The following is a 21305-nucleotide window of genomic DNA, read 5'->3' as shown; positions in this document are numbered from 1 at the left end:
GGCTTACGTAAAGCGTGCGAAGCCGCGAGGAAACAGCTAGTTTTATATAAATGTGCCTATTGAAATCTCTCCTCTTGGCGGCATTTTCGGGAGGTTTTATGCAATTTCTCCGATCATTAGTCCTTGAAACTAAAACTCCTTTATATTTATATATACCTAACGTATTTTATGTTGGCTGATGTCATAAAATACAAGATTATTAACACGATAACTACCGCAATTGTTATTAAGCTTACATTACACTAAACTGAGTACACAGACAACATATTTGTACAAATATGTTAAATGGGATCGTTAACCAGGCTCAGCTAATAAGTTTTTAAGAGGCCGCGGTGGTGGCGCTCGCCTTCGTACTAAAGTTTTAACACCTTAATATATACTCAAAATAAATTATAAGAGTGTTTAAAGTGGAACTACGTCATTTTAAACAACTTTTATTTTTAAACATCTTCTATATCTCTTATTGAATTACATATGGAAAGTAATTTTGGGAGAAGGAGAATCAACTGACTTAGCTCCTAGGGAAACGATGACTTTTGCAGATCTCAGCTGTATTGGAAAGTAACCCAATACCATACAGAGTGATGAAAATATACTTAATGATCCCATACGGCCAAAATGTGTTCCCATTAAGATAGTGTTTTCTGGATCATGTAAAAAACTGAGTTCGCAGAAATTATGTGAGTAGCACCACCCTCCCACAACCGCACCCACAACCGCTATAACAAAGCTGAGTAGAAAGTATGACCACACACGTCCGTTGGTGTGGCTACAGCAAAATCCCGCAAGTTCACCTGACCAATCATAAACGTCTACTCTACGCCTGTGGACCACCTGCTTTACTGTGACAGTATTAGTATTAATTAGTATTTGAGGCTTAACAATGTGCTTAAGAGATCCAATTGAAAATTACCATCCAGCATTATGGGCGCCATTCTTAAGTAACCCTAAAGTCAGTCAAGCTCATTCAGTAGATGATACAATCCTTTTCATGTCCTTTTACAAATTAAATGGCTTTTGGAGTGTTCCAATCGTCAGTCCAGATTATTTATGGCAATAGTAATGAACTATAAAAAAGTAAAAACTCCCAAAATAAATTTAGAGTTCATTGTCTTAATATTCTAAGATGTACGTTTTAACAATTTTCGTTTTTCTTTCAAGAGTAGATATTACTGTTCATAATAAATGGTATAATTTGTTTTTTGCTTACCTAGGTTGTTTTATAACTCGTACATGATGAGTTTAGTATACAAAAGTGTTAAAATTTATGTACACTTATAGACCAGTTCCATGGTGAGTGGCACACAAACTTTTCCATGTTATACAATGCGTATGTTATTTTATTTTGCCTTCATCATACAAAGTTTATGCATGTTCGCCTCTTTATTTGGCTGCAATTAAGTTTTGTATGGATAAGAATGTATTGCATTAAAATAGAAGAGAAAGTAACCGTGAGTTACGTGAAGTAATCACCATTTTTATATCTACAAAATGTTTACATTGTGTACAACTTTTTAAAGTGTGTTCCAGTTGTGAATCTTTTTAAAACATTCTCTTTCAAATATTTAGTTACCGGTAGTATATATAGTTGGAATGTATTCTATTATGAAATTCTGAGTAGCCAATACCAAAATTCATTTGTATAGTTCTTGTGCCTTTCCAACATTATCAATATTGCTTTAAAATAACAAAAGGTCATCTTGGGTTAAAAAACTTAAAGTTGGTATCTTTTTAGAGTGACATGCTATATATTATAACCGGTTGAGCCTCATATTACAATATGATAACATTTATAAGAGCGTCGTATACAGTTAGATATCAATATGCTTAATATTTAATTTTAAAACAAACCCCCTTAAATAACGGCAACATTCAAAACTCTTGAAACCCAACCACCTTTTTGGAATGGATACAGCTTGTCTCCCATATAAATGAAAAAATGTGGGTATCAATTTATTTTCTACCTATACCAGTAATTACATTTGAAGTGTTTAAAATTTTTAAAGAAACAGATCATCGTAATACGATGACAGTATATTTTGTTGTTTGAATTGGACGAAAATGTAAACATGGGATTCACACTCCGCCGTCTCTGCTAGCTGATGTGAACCTGGTTTATCATTCTAAGGACCCAGGTTCGAACCCCGGTCTGGGTATGGCATTTTTATATATACGCTTATCGATAATCAATAGAAGTAATTTGGTAAATATGTTCCAGTTTATTCCAGATCTTCTATACACAAACATATTCGCGCTGTTATACCACCAACGCGTGATATACACTGAAAACGAAATAATCATGTTTACAACAAGATAAGTCAAATAATGTTTTATTCATAAAACAATTTTTTAAACCCAAGTTATTATTTCGTTTGAATTGAAAAGTTGTAAAACTTTTGAAATGTGCAAATTATTTTCTAAATCTATTGATTTTTATGATATTTGACTATATAACATTTTAAAAAGACTATCATTTTTTAGTTAGTGAACGTAACTTACGTTTTATGTATTATTTAAATTATACTGGAAATATCTACCAAGGTAAAAACAATGTCTAGGAGTATTTTGAAATAATAAAAAAATGTGAAACCGCAGAAATACTAAGACGAATAAAAAAAATCACTGAATATTTTCGACTTATTTGAACTATAAAATTATATATATATATATATATATATATATAGTATAGATATACCTAAGAGTACATAATAAGATAATATAGAGTTAATAGCGTGTAAAACTTATATGCATAGGTATTGTCCCATACTTATGCATATATAGCATAATTATATTCCAAATAAATCAGTACGAAGTGGAGTTTCAATTTACCACATTTACATAATTTAAATTATAAACAAACCTATATAGTTTATTCAAAATAAAAATTTCTACTTTCATATCTGTTTGTAAAATAATGGGAGTTTAAGATATCATAAAGAAAATACTGATATTAAATTGGTTAGTGGATTGAGAATGAATGTCTGAGCTGTTTTATTGTAAACAAAAATACGAGAAGTCTTATATCGTAAGTTTAATATTTGAAATTTAGAAGCACGTGCGAAAGAATGCTATGGTCGGATGTATTACAAATCTATAAAAGGTACATATAGAGTGGAAGAGCTTTGTTTAGTACCAAGTAATATCTGTAAAATAATAGTTTTTATATTAAAATTTTCATGCAACAATCAATCTCTTCTTTTTTGCCGAGCCTTACCTAAGCCTTATCACTTGTGGGGGCTGGAAGGATTTCATATATGTGTGTCTGTTCGCTTGATATTTCGAAAACAAACCGATCTATAGACTTTAAAGTTTGCACGAAGCTTTATTTTGATATAAGGAACACTGAGTTTGATAATGGTGTATGTCAAACAACGGGATTTGGCTGAACATTAGCGAATCTTTTTATATTGGTCTTATGGGTAACCATTATGACAGTGAGAAAATAGCAGAATAAATAAATTTGTAAACAAACTAAGAACACCTGTAAGAGATTTTGACATGTTAAATATTAATCCATGTAGCGTAACCATCCTATTTTATCATAACATAACATCATTTTGTGGTGACGAAGTTTTGGTGTAAAGAATTTAATTATTCAAATACTGATATGATAGCCAATTTAATAAAAATATGAATGAATCAAGTGTCAAGATATCTTCTGAAAGATTTAATCGTGACTTTCACTTTAAAATTTGTCACTTATACTTTGAAGCTTCACTCATATATAGACAAGAATGAGTTATATGATGGCGTATGTCCAAACATGGAATTTGGCTGAGCGTCATTGAAGGTAAAATGACATTAAGACTTAATGACACATTTCACTTTGGTCTGCCGGGGGATGTGAAAAGTTTTTCCTGTCTGTTTGTCCATCTATCTGTCATTATGAATGAAATGAGCTATAGATTTGAAAATTTGAAAGTAACCTCAGCGAAACCTGTTACGCGACACGTGGTGCGACGTATCCTTCCTTGTAGTGTAGAACATAAACATGTAAACAGTATTTACAAAGTTATTGATAAGTTTGTTATTGTTATTCTTATGAGACAGGAACTTTCGGAGCTCTGAACCACCTGGCACCTGAAGACTTCTTTCTCGGAATGTACAGTAACACTTCAACATGTCTAGGTCAACTTAACCTCCTTACAGGTAATTCACCGGTCAAATACCTCTGGCCTTCAGGACCATTGTTTCTGAGGTCTGCGGTTCTTGAACAAACTGGTTTGCAATATCTGTCTCAATTGTGTAGATATACATTTCCTCTCGATACTCCGAAATATGTACACAGTATGCTACGTCAAATATTTTTAATTCAATAGGTAAATTAGAAAAACATTTTATTTCACTAGCTTATGTAAACATTTTGAGTTTTATTAAACTTTGGCACATTCTGCTTGAGTAGTATCTTGCGGCTGTCACATACCATTGTGAGAGCGTCAAGTATAAAGACTAATCAATTAATTAATCAGTTAACGTTGTTTGAGCGTCGGTGGTAAAATTAGCTCGGTGTAGGCGAGTACCGATGTTTTATGGGCCAATCAAGAATTTGGACCAATTGACAGCCAATTAGAACAATTCGGCCTCAATGTAGGGAACCAGGAGTGATGGATCATCTCATCCTTAGACGTGGACATGAGTTCTCGATGAGGTGTTACGATTGTAGAGCAGTTTATTGATTTGTCTTTGAAAAATATACGAATGTTGACTCAAATGAAAAATTGCGTCAGTCTTAAAAGATACAGCAATCAAAATCCACAGTTGCAATGGAGTATTGTACTTTTTTGAATGTCACAAACTGCAGAATTTACGATAAAAAGGAACACGACGACAAGATGACTGATTATTTTTAAAGGATAACTTGTGCCCATTACAAGAGAACTTAAGGATGATGCCCATTGTCCCAAAACTGACGATAGGGATACACCTAAAAATACATAATCTAATTTGTTAACTTAGTGCTCAATGTGAACTAATGTTGAAAAGCATGGAGTTTTTAGTACTTTACGTTAAAAAAGGTGAAGTGTTTTTCTTAAAAATTATTTGACTCCTGAAGTTTTCATCCCACTCTTGTTATTATATAATACAGCTAGTGAGAAACCGGAATGAAACCAATAAAAGGGTTTGAGAAAAAAACTTGCAGCAATGTTCAGGCTCTACAATATTTTTTATTTGAATGGTAAAAGTTATTCTCATTAGCATGTAACCTTAAAATAAAACTATCACTTGCGTGGCTAACGCTATTAAAACTTAGTATAAACCCGTAAATTTTAATTAAATTAAATCTAAATCTACAGTAAACAAATATAAACACCGATCGCTCAAAATCGGATGATTTGGGGTAGTATATTTGTATTTCATCAATATATCATTGTTTATGTCGATAATAGTACAATTAATTATTAAATGAGGAATTTGTGAAGAAAGTGATGTTTTGATACTCAATATATTATTGTTTATGTCGATAATAGTACAATTAATTATTAAATGAGGAATTTGTGAAGAAAGTGATGTTTCGATACTCAATATATTATTGTTTATGTCGATAATAGTACAATTAATTATTAAATTTTGTGAAGAAAGTGATGTTTCGATACTCAATAGTTTATGTCGATAATAGTACAATTAATTATTAAATGAGGAATTTGTGAAGAAAGTGATGTTTTGATACTCAATATATCATTGTTTATGTCGATAATAGTACAATTAATTATTAAATGAGGAATTTGTGAAGAAAGTGATGTTTTGATACTCAATATATCATTGTTTATGTCGATAATAGTACAAATAATTATTAAATGAGGAATTTGTAAAGAAAGTGATGTTTTGATACTCAATCAAACAAAATCTAGTTATACAGACAGAGTTATACAAAATTTGGCATGAACATCGCTTGGACATGAGTAGAATAAAACATAGATATATTTTTATGCTAAAATACTACTAATTATAAAATACTTATTCTAGAATTTTCTTTCAGCTTGGCAAAGTACCACATACCGTAGTGTGCTGCCAATAGGTATAAAAATAGTATTATCAGACTTTTACTATAGATGACAGCGGTGACGAATTCAAACAATTTAGTTTATTTTGGATATTCGAAATGAGTTTCCTTTACATTGTGTGACGGCATACTTACAATAGCTGAGAAAATCCAAAATATAGGAGTGGTACCATTCATAGAACCATTTGCACCGTGGCTAAAAGAATTTGAGGAAACAAACGAGCACATTGAGCTTGCGACCATTGCAAAACAAAGCACAAAAAGTAATGTACCGGACACAAAATATAAGTTTTACGGCAGAAAAATCATCGAGGAGGAAGTGGGTCCCTTTTGGACTGAAGAAACATTCGATACTAATTATGTATATAACATATATTATAATAAATATACAGAACAGAGGCTAGAAAGCAATAGCTACCTTTGAAAACTAATACCAAGGATACAAGTAAAGACAGCGAGTTGGATGGTCCGCAAAATATACCTGCATTTATTGTAGGGAATTAAAACGATCATAAATATCATCAGTACACCGCTCTGAGCGGTTCGAGAAGGTCTTGGAGTGTAGGGTTGTGTGTTTCCGCACATTATCTTGAGAACCGTTTGACGCACAGTGGGGCGATTCAGCACCAAATTTTGTTTATTGAAGAGTAAGGCACATTCAGGAATTGTTTTTTCACTCTAACCTTACATCGAAGTAGATTGCAAGTGCCGGAGGTCTACTATTTTGATCAAATTAGGCTTTTTAACTTATAGTTCAGTTTTCTTGATTGGGGCAAGACCGCAAACACAGCTGTGGCAAATATAATTCATTCGAACCAGAAGTGCTCTTACACGCGCAAAACTTGAATAATAAAAGCCCGCGATTTTGCTTAACCTATAATCTTCTTTACGTAAAAATTGGAATAATATCTAAATTATATCAACCTATTTCCGATGTAGTATCATCCCATGGCTCAGCCATATTACATTACAAATGCTTTCACTAAACATAACTGCGGACTTACTGCTATTATTCCTGCACACTGGACTAAAATATTTAAAATAATTCTGAAAATCATTGGGAGCTATTCTATAAAAAAACTGCTTCATGACCTCAAAATACTGGTCTTTAATCTTAAAGTACAATTATTCGGAAACGGATAAGGACACTTTCACAGATTCAAATTATCATAATTTATCACAGGTGTATCTTATATATAAATTATAAAAAGTATGTCTATAATGTCCCAGTTTTTCACAAAAAAACTGAGTGTGAAGGCGTTGTTGTAGAAACTATTGATGCATATATACTATTGATATACAATAGCAGCAGTATATGCCTAATTTCAAGCTACTTTATATATTAAAACACTTGTCCACTAGCTATAGACAATTTAGAGTAGTTGAATGCATATAAGTAGTCGTGGCTTTTCTGATGGTATACCATTCTAAGGCAGTAAAGCATTCTAGTTTTTGTTATTGTCTTTCTTACGAAATAGCGGTGTTTACTTTGTTTAAAGTTTGTCATTGATGATAGAAGGTTTAAAAGAATATAGGATTTCGGCCATTTGCCATCGTTATGTTAAAAGATCTATAAAACTAAGTTCCACGATTGAAATCTAAGATCTTCTCAGGTGTGGAAGTACATGTACAGATTTATACAAAAATTTGGCACAGACATCGCCTTGATGATAGGATATTACATAGACATATTGTTATGGTAAAATACTACTCATTATAAAATACTTATTCCAGAATTGTTTTATGTATGTCTTCTCATATGACGGAATTTAGTAATATACATTTTTTAACGTGATCGTTTATTACAATTGTCCTTATTCAGTAGCGTAGTAGGAATAAAATTGAAATATTATTGTGTAAAAAACAGAAATTTTATTGTGTAAAAACAGAAATTTTTGCAAATTACAGAAACAGCTGCACTTCACAGTCAATTAATGTAGGTTTACAGTAAGTTACTGTACGTATTACATTATTGTGCTTTAAATCTGTGAATGAGTGTAACCTGTTAATTATACATTAATAATGTACGTAGTTAAAACTAAGAAGTTAATAGTGGTGACAATGACTGATGATTTACTATCAAATCCTTGGAAAGCTGAGTATTGCAGGCTATAAAAACACATCTTCTACACATGAGACAGAAGACGAGTATATTAGTAAAATATGTTTAAAGATACGATATTCACTGAACCAACCATTATTACTCCTGTGCCAAAACTGGAGGAAAAGATTATGCTTAACTGCATACTTACGCATTGTTGTATACAATCAGAGACAAAAGACAAACATCATTGAAAATCTCCCTCGTATATTAAAACATTTTCTCCATCTCAAAGGATAACAAAGAAGAATGTTACGGTCATTTAAACTTACATAATGGACCGTAAATCAATCAATCGATTGGTAAAATAGGCAAGTAAACAAAACAAAACACAATACCAGTATGTAAGAAAAACCTGATCTCATGCCTAAGATGGATTCACGGGCAGTGGAATCTATACTGGGCACAGCAAAAACCGATGTTTCACATAATTTCGAGAACCCCAATGGATGTCCACCACTGACTGCAAATATCGAGATAATGGTGTAAAAGATTCTGGTTTACTGCGAAAAATTACTGTTGGAGTGAGTGGGGCTCCCTTAATATTAAAGTCTTGTTGAAAGTTTTATCATAAGGAGTAAGGTTACCCCTACAAGATTTGAGTGGAAGAGACTAGAAAAGAGCTCTAGCCTCTCCTTCTTCTAAGGGGATAAGACTGAGATAGTGCCTGTTATCTCTTCTATGGGATCTCACCGGAAGGCGCTTACACCCTACCTTATCCATCCTGAATATCCTTTCACTCAGGAAGTACTGCAAAGGTCCTTTTAGCACTAAGTGCAATAAAGGGGGTTCCAACTTTTTTGTCCTAAGTGAACAAAAACATGAAGATATTGATTTTTAAAATTAGAGGAGGCCCATTAACCCAAATGAATGAAATATTCCAAAAACCTGTTTGCCTGTGAGTTTGAATGTAGCAAAACATTTTTGTGTATAAAGCAGTGTATCCGCAAATGGGTATGGCCGCATACAACAAGTATTGAGATATAATAAACTTTTTTATTAGCTGCGCGATATTATTATTTGAGGAGCTGGAAAAATTTCATTTCTTTCTATCTGTCTATCAGCACAATTTCTTTGGTTGAGCGTCAGCGAATATTTGTACATTGGTGTTATGAATAACTATTACGGTAACGGAAAATGGCAGAAATAATAAATTTGTAAGCAAACTGTACAATCATATGAGATTTTAACATGTGACACTTTTATTCATGTAGTAAAAAGAAAAAAAAACTAACAGAGAAAGTCAGTGTGAAAAGGTCGGTGACAAGATTTGATTTTAACACTTTATTGCGTTGTATTACCTTCCTTAGCTACCCGAAACTTCTATTATTTGAACACATCTACTGAAACTTAACTAATGGACAAATATGTGAATGTGTGGGTGATTTGGAAGCTCAAAAGGAGCGTCCTTGAATAATATTATATCGTACACGATTGTACTTTAAACACTAGAAAAAAAACTTTCAAGATGCCTCTTGCACTTGTGTATATGGTTATACAATTATATTTTATTATAGTTGACAGGTGCATTTTTATTACAAGGTCAAACACAGATCTACTTTCCGTCAGCGTAGCTGTAAACTACAACAATTACAATTAAAAAAAGAAGTACAAGGTGAATCCTGTATTATGATTTTCTATCTGCTTATCTGTTCACAGGACATCTTGAAAACGAACAGAGCTATAGCCTTACACGTACCCTCAGCGTTGCTAGCACGTGACAATGTGATGTCACCTAGTAATGTGCACCACTCGTTGCATCGTCTAAGTAGTTTAAATTTGGGATCCTCTTAAGTTGTAGAGTTCTTTAGGTACTCTCACTACCATTTTTGTATGGTCATCTAGTAATTTGTCCTTTGTTTGAAGTTTATTTTTACGGTCGTTGGTTTTTGGTAGACGAATACAGACGTATAGTGACCTGTACTCTGTAGTTCAGTTTTAATGATTAGTGTTGTGTATAGTTTTTATTAAGTGTGTTTTAGAGTTAGTGAAGTTGACACACAACATGGCGGTTGTGATTGGTGACATAGGCGTACTACAACGCTTTGGTATGATTTGTTTATTTTAACCTAGTTTGTAGTTATGTATTAGGTTAGTTATATAACTAATGAAGAGATCAGATTGTATATCTCGAAACGTAGTGTTACTGATTTTTTGTTTCACTGAACGATGGCAAATGTCCGGAAAAATCCTGTTTCCTAGTGATTTGTACCACTCATTACCACAATCTGGTTTAAATTATTTGATTTTGAGAACTAATAAAGTAGCAAAATGGTTTAAAAATATATTACTAAAGAAGTTTTACCTCAATATCTAGCCACCACCCAGTGGTTTGTATCACCCATTACCTATTCAACTAATGTTTTGTATCATCCGTTTCCTAGTCACCTGGTAATGTGCATCGGCCAATACCTTGCCACCTAGTTATTTGTGTTACCCATTACTAGCCAACTTGTGATTTGTATCATCCATTATTATGTAACTTAGTAATGTACAACATCCGTTGCCTAGTAATGTGCATCGCTCATTGCCTACCCACCTAGTGATTGTCTAGCCATTACCTAGCCAACTTGTGATTTGTATCATCCATTATTATGTAACTTAGTAATGTACAACATCCGTTGCCTAGTAATGTGCATCGCTCATTGCCTATCCACCTAGTGATTGTCTAGCCATTATCTAGCCAACTTGTGATTTGTATCATCCATTATTATGTAACTTAGTAATGTACAACATCCGTTGCCTAGTAATGTGCATCGCTCATTGCCTATCCACCTAGTGATTGTCTAGCCATTACCTAGCCAACTTGTGATTTGTATCATCCATTTATTATGTAACTTAGTAATGTACAACATCCGTTGCCTAGTAATGTGCATCGCTTATTGCCTATCCACCTAGTGATTGTCTAGCCATTACCTAGCCAACTTGTGATTTTTATCATCCATTACCAATCATCTAGTAATTAGAATAACATATTACTTAAATGTGATACTAATTACTGTATGTGACTATGTATGTGTTATATAGTAGCATTATTCTGAGTTGTAATATAACTATGGAAATGTATCTTTATCGAAACCTCTAACAACGGAGAAGAATAATGTCTCAGTGTCATGCGTACTACATTACAACATAAGTTTCAAGAGTGACACCACTTCATTATAAAGAGTTTCTAAAAATATAAAAATGAGTATTTACTAATTTCATGAAGGCCTTCCTAATCCCTCTATACTTTACTGGATCGCTGTTGCATTACATTTTAAGCCTTATTTGAATAATGCTAGAATTTTAATAAGTAGAGTTGTAAAATCCATCTCCAAATGTCACAACAAAACGTATACATACTTACATATTGTTTTCTTATGCATTCTTGTAACCACTTTATAGACACACTAAAAATAAATAATTACAATAGAATTGGTAAAACAACTAAAAATGTAAAGCAGAGATGTGGAGAATTCGTGTAAATAACAGTATAAAGTAGTGTTTTACTTTTAATTTGTTAATGGCACAATTTTGGAAAATCTGTATAACAATCATATTGTCTATTCACTCAAAGTTCAAACTTTGTCTCAATGAAGGTGTTGTCTTAAGTGTTCACGTAATAAAATACAAAATATTTATTTTTATCTACAAAATACAAAACCATTTTAAAATTTAAAATAACGGAAAAAAGAGATGCAGGTATAATAAGACAACCAAACGTAATATTGCTTACCATTTTATTAAGGCAGTATGATTACAAGGCAACAGTATCTCTACTGAGTACATTAAGTACATAGAGTACTTAACACAGTACTGTAGAGTACATATGAAATAGATCACACTATGCTTCTCAGTGCAATTAAATAAATAACATTACAATAAACATCGTTGTAAAGAAACCTTAATTGTTAAAAGTTATAAAATTAGTCTTAATATCAATATTACAACCAAGCATTAACTATGAAAACGACATAATTATTTTAATAATCTAACAATAACATTTGGTGTAAGCTGATATAAAAATTGTCTCACGATACAATAATAAGCAAACAGTAGTGGATAATGGAAATGTGTGTAAATCACAATCTAAATTAACAATATAAGCAAATACTAACCTACACATATTTAACAATTAAGACCGCATAAAGAAGTTTAGACATTTTCAAAGTATAGATTTTTAATTGATAATATTAAAATATTTTAAATGTATTAATATCAACCTATGGTATAATTGTTTTAACAATACAATGTTGTTTGGAAAATAAATTGAAGTAAAATTTAGTAGATACGGCATTAATTAAATGCAGCTATTCCAGTTTTGACTTATGTGTGTAAAAAATTAAATAAAAAACAATCTTGCACAAGATTTCAAGTCTCCAAGTATAAGAAAAAATATAATAGAAAAATAAATAATACTAAAAAATAATCACATTAAGTAGACCCTATTAAGATAAAACAACGTAATAAAAATAAAATGAAATTTAGATTGTGATTCGTTAATGATAGTACATTTTACTACATCTAAAAAATATAAATATCCAAGTCTTGAGTAACAAATACTACTCTAGGGAGGGTAGTTAGATAGGGCTTCATTGTCTTAATACCGTTATTTACAATAAGATAATATATTCTTAATAAAAAACGAAATAACTCTTAACTTATATAGTACACAAATCGTCCGCATCTTCCCCAAAACAAGTTGTCGTTGTCTTTATTAAAGCCGTTCTACATTAAATATTAATAAAACAAATTAAGTATAAATTAGTACTCGTCACCATCTTCGACTTCACCCTCAGTGGAATCCACTCCAACCTGTAAAAAACAATTGAGGATATAAGGAAATGATCAATGTTTGTAAAGGTTACTCGAAAACCTGCAGGTTCATGTTTGAAACGTGTGGCCATATATATATATATATATATATATATATATATATATATATATATATATGTGTGTGTGTGTATATAATAACAATAGACATAGAGATAAAGCCGTTAGACAAATTAGTAGCCGTTTAATAGTTTTCACTTTGCATTTTCAAACAAGGAGGCATAGCCTCCTCATTTAAACTATGTCAAAGATCTTTTTAAATAACGATTTGTTAAACAGCATGCCTAAGATAATGACCAAGAGATCAATAAAGTGACCAGTGCCGAGTTTTTTTAATCGCCTGGTCATGAATAAAAATTGAGATGGTAATTCAATATTACTAATATTAATGATAATTTATTTAATAACTAAATTTTCGTATGATTCTAAACTCATATGATCCAAACCATTACGCTTATACCTAACTTGTATAAAAAACATGGTCTTAAAAGGATAAGAAATTTCCGAGTTACTAATGTTCCAAGTTGAATTTTGGTTGAAAAGCGCCAAAAACCGGTACAGTACTTCTTTCCGTTCTTTCTGATATTAAAATTTGAAGTTGTTTGTTAATAATTTGATTTATATGTCTAAAGGCAGAAATAAATAAATACAATTGTAATGTAATTCCCATTATTGTAGCTGTAATAGTTGGTTTGTGGTTAACTTTCAAACTCGAGTATATACATGTTTCGATCCGAGAGGCTTAGAGCTAAGCGGGAGATCTAATAAGGCTTAGCCTATTAAGTACATGTGTTGGTTTGAACTACACGGCAGTCTAAACCGATCAAGATTCGTCAAATGTTATAGGTAATGCAATGAACAGAACCAGTCACTTATTAACGGATGTCATGTAAAGGTGGAGGAATACAAAATGAAATCGATTGTTGCTATCTACATATTTCTAACCGGTATTCATACCGTTTTAAATATACAACGAACTTCAAATTTCCTTCGGGAAGATTTCTTAACAAAATCCTCACTCAGCCTTTGCGTCTCAAAATAATAATAATAGTAGGAACCACAAAGATGTTGACAGTGGATGATCTTCGTACCTCCTCATAATCCTTCTCCAGAGCTGCCAGATCCTCCCGGGCCTCGCTGAACTCTCCCTCCTCCATACCCTCTCCGACGTACCAGTGGACGAAGGCACGCTTGGCGTACATCAGGTCGAACTTGTGATCCAGGCGTGCCCAGGCCTCGGCGATAGCGGTAGTGTTGGACAACATGCAGACGGCTCGCTGTACCTTGGCCAGGTCGCCCCCAGGAACCACGGTGGGAGGCTGGTAGTTAATACCCACCTGGGAACAGTATTGTCACGTTATCACAACCTGCAAGTATTTTTATCCGTGGTGCGATCTACCTCACGGTTGAAGCCCAAAATTGTTGCAAGGGCAATTTGATAACAATACATGATGTTCATCTGAGTACGCTTAGAACTTATTTTCTAAACATCATGTTCACCACATTTTACTCCAGTATTGTTGTCCTTTGTAAGATATATTACAAGACGTGAAGATATTACAAAATAAATAAAAAGCGTTACTAGTACCATTAGTTGAATAAGATTTATTGTTGGTAATAATCCAAAAAATAATTACTTACATAAAGATGGAGCAAGAGACATAAATAAACTAAATATAACATTTGGTCATTAGCATACTTCTCTATCAAGAGCAATAATTATAGAAAGCTAAATACTAAATATATAATTTAATAACTCTTCTGACGATTTAACAGAAATAGTCAAAACTCTTAACGAAAACGTCAATACAAATTTATTTACAATACAAAGTCCACTGGAAATCAGTTAAAAAATTTTTCCAAATAGTATTGTAATTGTTTAAAACTTGAATAGTTTTATTCCACATCAAAATAAAATACAAGGCTATTATTTTTACAAAAATATTAATTTATGGTTATCGGGACCTCATTTTTGTAAAGTTTCCTTCCTGAAAGATCCAAACTGCAATATTTGTGTGTTTGAAGAGTTGTTTATTCAAAACCGTGTTCATCATCTACCACAGCACCTTAAAACTTGTGTCTAGCAGCTCAGTAAGGCTAATGTTACAGAAAAATGAATAAATATAAAATAAATTAAGGAAACAGTTCAAAACATTTGTATAAATATTTCATAAAAACTTATACGATGTAACATCTAATATTCTTGCCTTTTTCACATTTGTATAAACGTAGTATTTTGAGGAGGGAAACTTATTTGAATTTTAAAAAGCCACATTAAATAATTACTTTACCCAGTTGTTTAATTGTAACTTGTGGAAACCAAATTAATTTTTATGAATAATAAACGTGTACAAATTTAATTGCGAATCTATGACAATTTACTGGTCACAAAAAGTCTCTGTACTATGTGTTTGTGAAACAGTTTGATCTAATATTTCTTAATTTTGTTAAAATTTACTAATGAATAATGTAATATTTTGGGATGGAATAGGAGTAAACATTAAGTGAAACAAACTTTACATTTTTTCAGAAACGATTTTGATTATCTTTGTATAATATGTTTATTTCATTCAGTTTCTGAATGAGGTGGTAAAACCAAACTAGTTTCAATTACCATTTCATGTTTCTGTCGTATTAAACGCACGTAAAAATTATTAAAGAGGTATTAATTAGGTTCTTTGAGGGAACTTTAGTAATGTACCGCAACAATAAAGTCGTTGAACTCGTTATGAAATAAAAGCCAACTGCACAGCGGAACGAAGTTTCCAATTTTGTTTTGCACCATTATAATTACAGCTTCTACATAAAGATACGCACTGGCTGTGAGGCCGAGGGAGCGGAACCGAAATAGATGATATTTCTCTTTTATATCAAATAAATTCTTCTAACAAGTTCAATCTCCCCATCATCGTTCCTCAGGATGAAAGCGTAATCACAGAAATAACGGTTTAACCTCGAACCAATTGGTTAGAAGTTCGCCCTGCCTCTAACCACTGGTTCACCTCAATTTTCCTGCACCTGCATCAACCTCTTCTTCTCACGTCCTCGCTACAATCAGGTTGACCAACTTTGGGAACGATAATTTTGTTTCCAGCGGGACAGCCATCAGAGTCGTGACAGGCAGGGAACAAACGCTGGTTTATAAAGTTAGAAGTTCGCTTCATCGATTGTGTTAAATTCAACAGCTGTCTTCTAACTCACCTTGAAGCCAGTAGGGCACCAGTCGACGAATTGAATTGATCTCTTGGTCTTGATCGTAGCTATAGCTGCATTTACGTCCTTCGGTACAACATCACCTCTGTAAATGTACAAATGTTCAATTAGAAATATATGAAAGACTGGCGGTTGAAATTTAAATTTGTGGTATTTTTTTAGGATTTTTTTACCACAGAAAAGTATGCAGCTCTTTGCAATTCGTATAAAACAAAGTAAACAATCTTTAGTCTACAATTTATAAGTCTACAATTCTCTTGACTATTTTTTTGAACATGTTTTAGTATTTACCTCTTGAATACTAAAACATAGGGTTGCAAAGAGAAAATCAAAGGATAAATTATTTATTGCAAAGCCACAAATAAACCTACCTGTAAAGCATACAGCAGGCCATGTACTTCCCATGGCGAGGGTCACACTTCACCATCTGGTTTGCCGGCTCGAAGCAAGCATTGGTGATCTCCGCAACGGTCATTTGTTCGTGGTAGGCCTTCTCTGCAGAGATGACTGGTGCGTAGGTGGCCAGAGGGAAGTGGATGCGAGGATAAGGTACCAGATTTGTCTGAAAATAACAGAGTTGATAGGATTATGATAACATCAGAACAACAAAATGATTATCTTAATGTATCGTAAATCGTAAAATTAATGATATGTACATAACAGAAATGTAATAACTGACCTGAAACTCCGTGAGATCAACGTTAAGAGCGCCGTCGAAGCGCAGGGATGCGGTGATGGAGGAGACTATCTGGCCGATCAGACGATTGAGGTTGGTGTAGGTGGGTCGCTCGATGTCCAGGTTACGCCGGCAGATGTCGTAGATGGCCTCGTTGTCTACCATGAAAGCGCAGTCAGAGTGTTCCAGAGTGGTGTGGGTCGTGAGGATCGAGTTATAGGGTTCCACCACGGCAGTGGATACCTACAAAATAATATATTTCTTATCTAGACCTAAAATAAAACGTAGATATGGTGTATAATTTTTTAACTGCACTTACCTATTTACTATTGATTAAATACATCACAGTATTTCCTTATAATCCATTATTGGCATCGAATCCAAATAGTTTACAATTTTCCAAAACTGATTATCACAGGTATAAGCTAATGTAGCGAAAATGCACAAAGTGTCATGCAATTAAATCAGAAACATGTACTCGTAATTGAATATAGGGTCATGACTGTAAGGCCCTAAATTCTACTTAAGATTTAATAAGCCATGTAACAAAGATCATATTTAAATCCAAAGTTAAAATTCCAGAAAGAAAGACTGAGTGAAAAGACGCCTGGATTGATCGATGGTAAAAAAGTGCTTGCAAAATTTCATTACTCGGTCTCGAGTTAACAACTGTGGCCAAAGAAGCAGACAAAGACAGCCTTGACCTAAGCTGGCTACCTCTGTATAATTCTCTGGCTATCGGAAGGAAAAATCATATTAAAACCTTTCAAAAACAAAACAAAACTAACGTTAACAATTGGATCCGAATGTAACCCTTTTTACCTGAGGAGCTGGATAGATTGAAAATTCCAGCTTGCTCTTCTTTCCGTAGTCTACAGAGAGCCTCTCCATAAGTAGAGAGGTGAACCCAGAGCCGGTTCCTCCGCCGAAGGAGTGGAACACCAAAAACCCTTGAAGGCCTGTACATTGGTCGCTTAGTTTACGTATACGGTCCAGCACGATGTCAACGATCTCCTTCCCGATGGTGTAGTGTCCTCGGGCGTAGTTGTTGGCTGCATCTTCCTTGCCAGTGATCAGCTGCTCGGGGTGGAACAGCTGGCGATATGTTCCGGTCCTTACTTCATCTGGAATAAATGCGTTGGTGAGAGAGCTTCAGAAATAATTTAATCTTCAACAGATAAATTTCGTCCCAATAAGTAAAAATTCATAGAAATATGTCTTAGAAATTGAATGGAAAAACAAAAAACCAACGTCGACCTTGATATATCTATCATGTGTGAGGATCAACTACGCCACCTATTGTCAAGCAAGGCGTCTATTATCAATCAGCTGAAATTGCCTCAGCTGTCCTTTCCCACCATTTTGCGAGCTTTTATGTCAGCTGACACCTCTATTCACTGCAGCAGCTGATTTATGGGTCAGGTTCGCGGAACTGGCGGCTAGGCGCGAATTGATTTGAGCTGCAATGACACACCGAGTGTACCTCTTTGTGTGTGCCGTAAGATATCATTGAACTAGATCAATACGTTTTCTATTGCGCTTCATAATAAGTGGTGTGAGTGTCTAATATATTTAGTCAAATACATAGATTTATCATATATGTGCAAACTATTATTGTACATATGAAACGAACGCTAATATTTTAAAGGGCATTCTTTCAGCATGGCCAACAAAAGAACTATCAACTTATTACCAAGAATATGTATTAACATGACATTTTTAAACGTATTAATCTAAAAATATATTAAGCCATTGAATTTGAACGACTTGGGTCACAAAACTGTTTTGATTGTAAGTTAATAATGAGAATTGTTACCAGTCTTTGATTTTAGCAATACAAATATCATGTAACATAGTATATACTCGTATAATAGTTAAAGAATGTCTTGATTTTAGATTTCAGTCGAAAACTCATACAATCTAGATGTGTATTTTGTGGATTTTAAATTAACCCGACCATAGAGCTCTGCCCCACGGACTTCCGAAGTTCCAATGTTTATTTTATAAGAGTATTTTAATTTCGTTCATAACAGCTGATAACTAAAACACACGTGTTGCGCAGGCTGTTATAAAATTTGATTGTATTATTTACAAAAGAGGGAAGTATTTAAGCTAGTTTGCTAGAGCTTTGATTGTTACCGTTAAAATATTAATTACTACCTTAACCCCTCCCCCCTCACTCGCTCTCTCTCTCACTCACTCTCTCTCTCTCTCTCTCTCTCTCTCTCTCTCTCTCTCTCTCTCTCTCTCTCTCTCCACGATGGCAGTCCCGGCGTTTACTTTTTCGTGCATCAACTGACAACATTGGATAATTTGTCTCTTGTGTAACAAATACATGGATGTTATTCAGATTCATCCACCAACCAACTTCATATCATCGTACAGTATTTTGTTATGTCGGTTTACGTTCGTATAACATTAACGAATGATTAAATAATTATCTGAAATACCATCAAACAAATTGTATCACCAGTCTTTAAAAATCCCCTCCCCTCCTTCACTTCCTCATTCGTATCGGCCAGCTCATGCCGCTTCAGAATGACGAATGCTACCCGTGACTCGAGGAAATGTGAACGAGCAGAACGTATACGTAATGCATGTGAGCAGTCCCGGCGCTGCTGCGTGACCGACAGTCATTTGCTGCTCAGACATAGCCGACTTATCCGACTTCGATCTGTATGCATGCCATAGTTCATCTGACAATACTCCCGCTTCGGCGAAACCTTTTATGAGTTGTCGTATACTTGGATGTATCATGTCATGACAGAAACGAGGCCACGAGTGCACGAGTTGCCTTGTTATGTCTGTTGTTATACACAACTGTGGAGTAACAGAAGCTTGAATAGTGTTATCGGCGTGGAGTCAGGTTCGACAGAATCACCTTCGATGGAAATTACTTACTTACGACTGAACTTATCAAACAGTTTTCTACAAACACAATTATATGAAAGTATAAAATATTATTGTCTGAAATGATTTATTGGAAGTCTGTTCAAGAAATGAGATGGTTTATTGGAAAAAATGCTTTCGTATAGCAGAAATGCCTTCGGAGAACGTTTGGCTTATTCGTTGATGCCCCGCGCTAATGTTGACCAACGGATAATAGTACCTATCAATAAAATATTATATGCACTTTCGTATCATTTGTATAAGAAATTGTTTAAAAATGCGATTGTACTACTGAAAAGTCTGTATCATCTGTGTAGCAAAATTTTGGTTATATTTTGGTACTTCCTGAGTATCTTTTTCTATTGTTGAAAGTTATAAGACTTACATCCAGGAATTTATATTTGAAGAAGATATATTTGTACTTCAGATTTAATCCTCTACCTTCAAATTGTGTTTCAAAATTAACTATCTTTCAATCTTCACAGTTGCAATTTTAAACAGTTGTCCGATTCCAGATTTAATATATAATAACGTTCTTATGACAGATTTTAATTTATATACGAGTATGTCACAATATTATGTTTAATGAACTGCTAGGAGAGTATTTCCATTTCAAATTTTGAATCTATCCACAATTTAAAGTTTCTTGTCAGTAGGTCGACTTACCGACGACGGTGGGCTCAAGGTCAACGAAGACAGCTCGTGGGACGTGCTTGCCCGAGCCTGTCTCGCTGAAGAAGGTGTTGAAGCTATCGTCACCTCCGCCGATGGTCTTATCGGAAGGCATCTGGCCATCGGGCTGGATGCCGTGCTCCAGGCAGTACAGCTCCCAGCAGGCATTGCCGATCTGCACGCCCGCCTGGCCGATGTGGACGGAGATACATTCCCTCTGCAACACATCATTGTTAGCAATAATTGTGAGTTTAACTACCACAATCCACTTCTCTTTGGATCTATCACAATATTAAGATTCTGTATTTCACCCAATTTGAATCTTAGTTTGTTCTTAGTTGAATTTTTATTGTCAGTTGTTTAAAATAAAAATAAAACATTTCCGTCGTGGACATTTTGCCCTTGTTTTGTTTCAGCATCAACAGAAATTTCCTTTGTCTACAAATGCCTCTGATTTTTATTTGTTATATTGTAGTCTAAACTATCAAACAGGCATACCTTTTAATAAAAAAAGATTTATACGTGAGTAGTGGATTACTAAAATGTACGGCTAGATTTGTCATAAAAAATATCGACCGTTTCTTAGGAAGTGTTATTCTCAATAGCTCGATAAGTAATGATTATGTCAGGGAGTCTTACAGATTTGTATTGAGTTCAAACCAAAACAAGTCCCTGCTGAATGGGCAGACTGTCGTTAAAACATTCTAGATACCTTACCATACATACAAACCTACCTTCAGTACCGAACAGTAACTGAGTAAATCGAATGGATTTCTTGCTTGCTTAGTACAATAATAAATTGTTCGTAAAAACTATATGATTCTAAATATTCTCATTTATTAAAATTTGTATAAATGCATCATCGCTCACCCAAACAGGGTTTTCTGTATCAGACTCAGCTCAATTTGTTGTTTTATTGTTTTTTAACTTACCCTGTG

The 21305-nt window shown here is 33.7% G+C and overlaps 1 protein-coding gene across 1 annotated transcript; it reads right to left on the bottom strand.

Moving 5' to 3' along the window:
* Positions 1–11807: 11807 nt before the first annotated feature.
* LOC124359747 (tubulin alpha chain, testis-specific-like) lies at positions 11808–20601 on the bottom strand. Its single transcript, XM_046812747.1, has 7 exons — positions 20362–20601; positions 17629–17930; positions 16810–17049; positions 16502–16692; positions 16119–16215; positions 14009–14254; positions 11808–12899 (listed from the first exon to the last, which is right to left on the bottom strand). Exons 1-7 carry the CDS (start codon positions 20480–20482, stop codon positions 12849–12851), a joined length of 1248 nt encoding a protein of 415 aa, XP_046668703.1. The 5' UTR covers positions 20483–20601; the 3' UTR covers positions 11808–12848.
* Between the last annotated feature and the right edge of the window lie 704 nt (positions 20602–21305).

The sequence above is a fragment of the Homalodisca vitripennis genome, chromosome 4 (genome assembly GCF_021130785.1).
Source record: "Homalodisca vitripennis isolate AUS2020 chromosome 4, UT_GWSS_2.1, whole genome shotgun sequence".
NCBI lineage: Eukaryota > Metazoa > Arthropoda > Insecta > Hemiptera > Cicadellidae > Homalodisca > Homalodisca vitripennis.
The sequence above is the reverse complement of the archived record's forward strand: the minus strand, read 5'-3'. Positions and strand labels throughout refer to the sequence as shown.

Excerpts from the sequence above, each read along its gene's own strand:
- LOC124359747 (XM_046812747.1), bottom strand. The coding sequence starts at position 20,482 with ATGCCTTCCGATAAGACCATCGGCGGAGGTGACGATAGCTTCAACACC. Across the intron at positions 17,050-17,628 it reads CAATCTATCCAGCTCCTCAG|GTATCCACTGCCGTGGTGGA; the intron begins GTAAAAAGGGTT and ends ATTATTTTGTAG. Across the intron at positions 16,693-16,809 it reads TTGATCTCACGGAGTTTCAG|ACAAATCTGGTACCTTATCC; the intron begins GTCAGTTATTAC and ends TGTTATTTTCAG.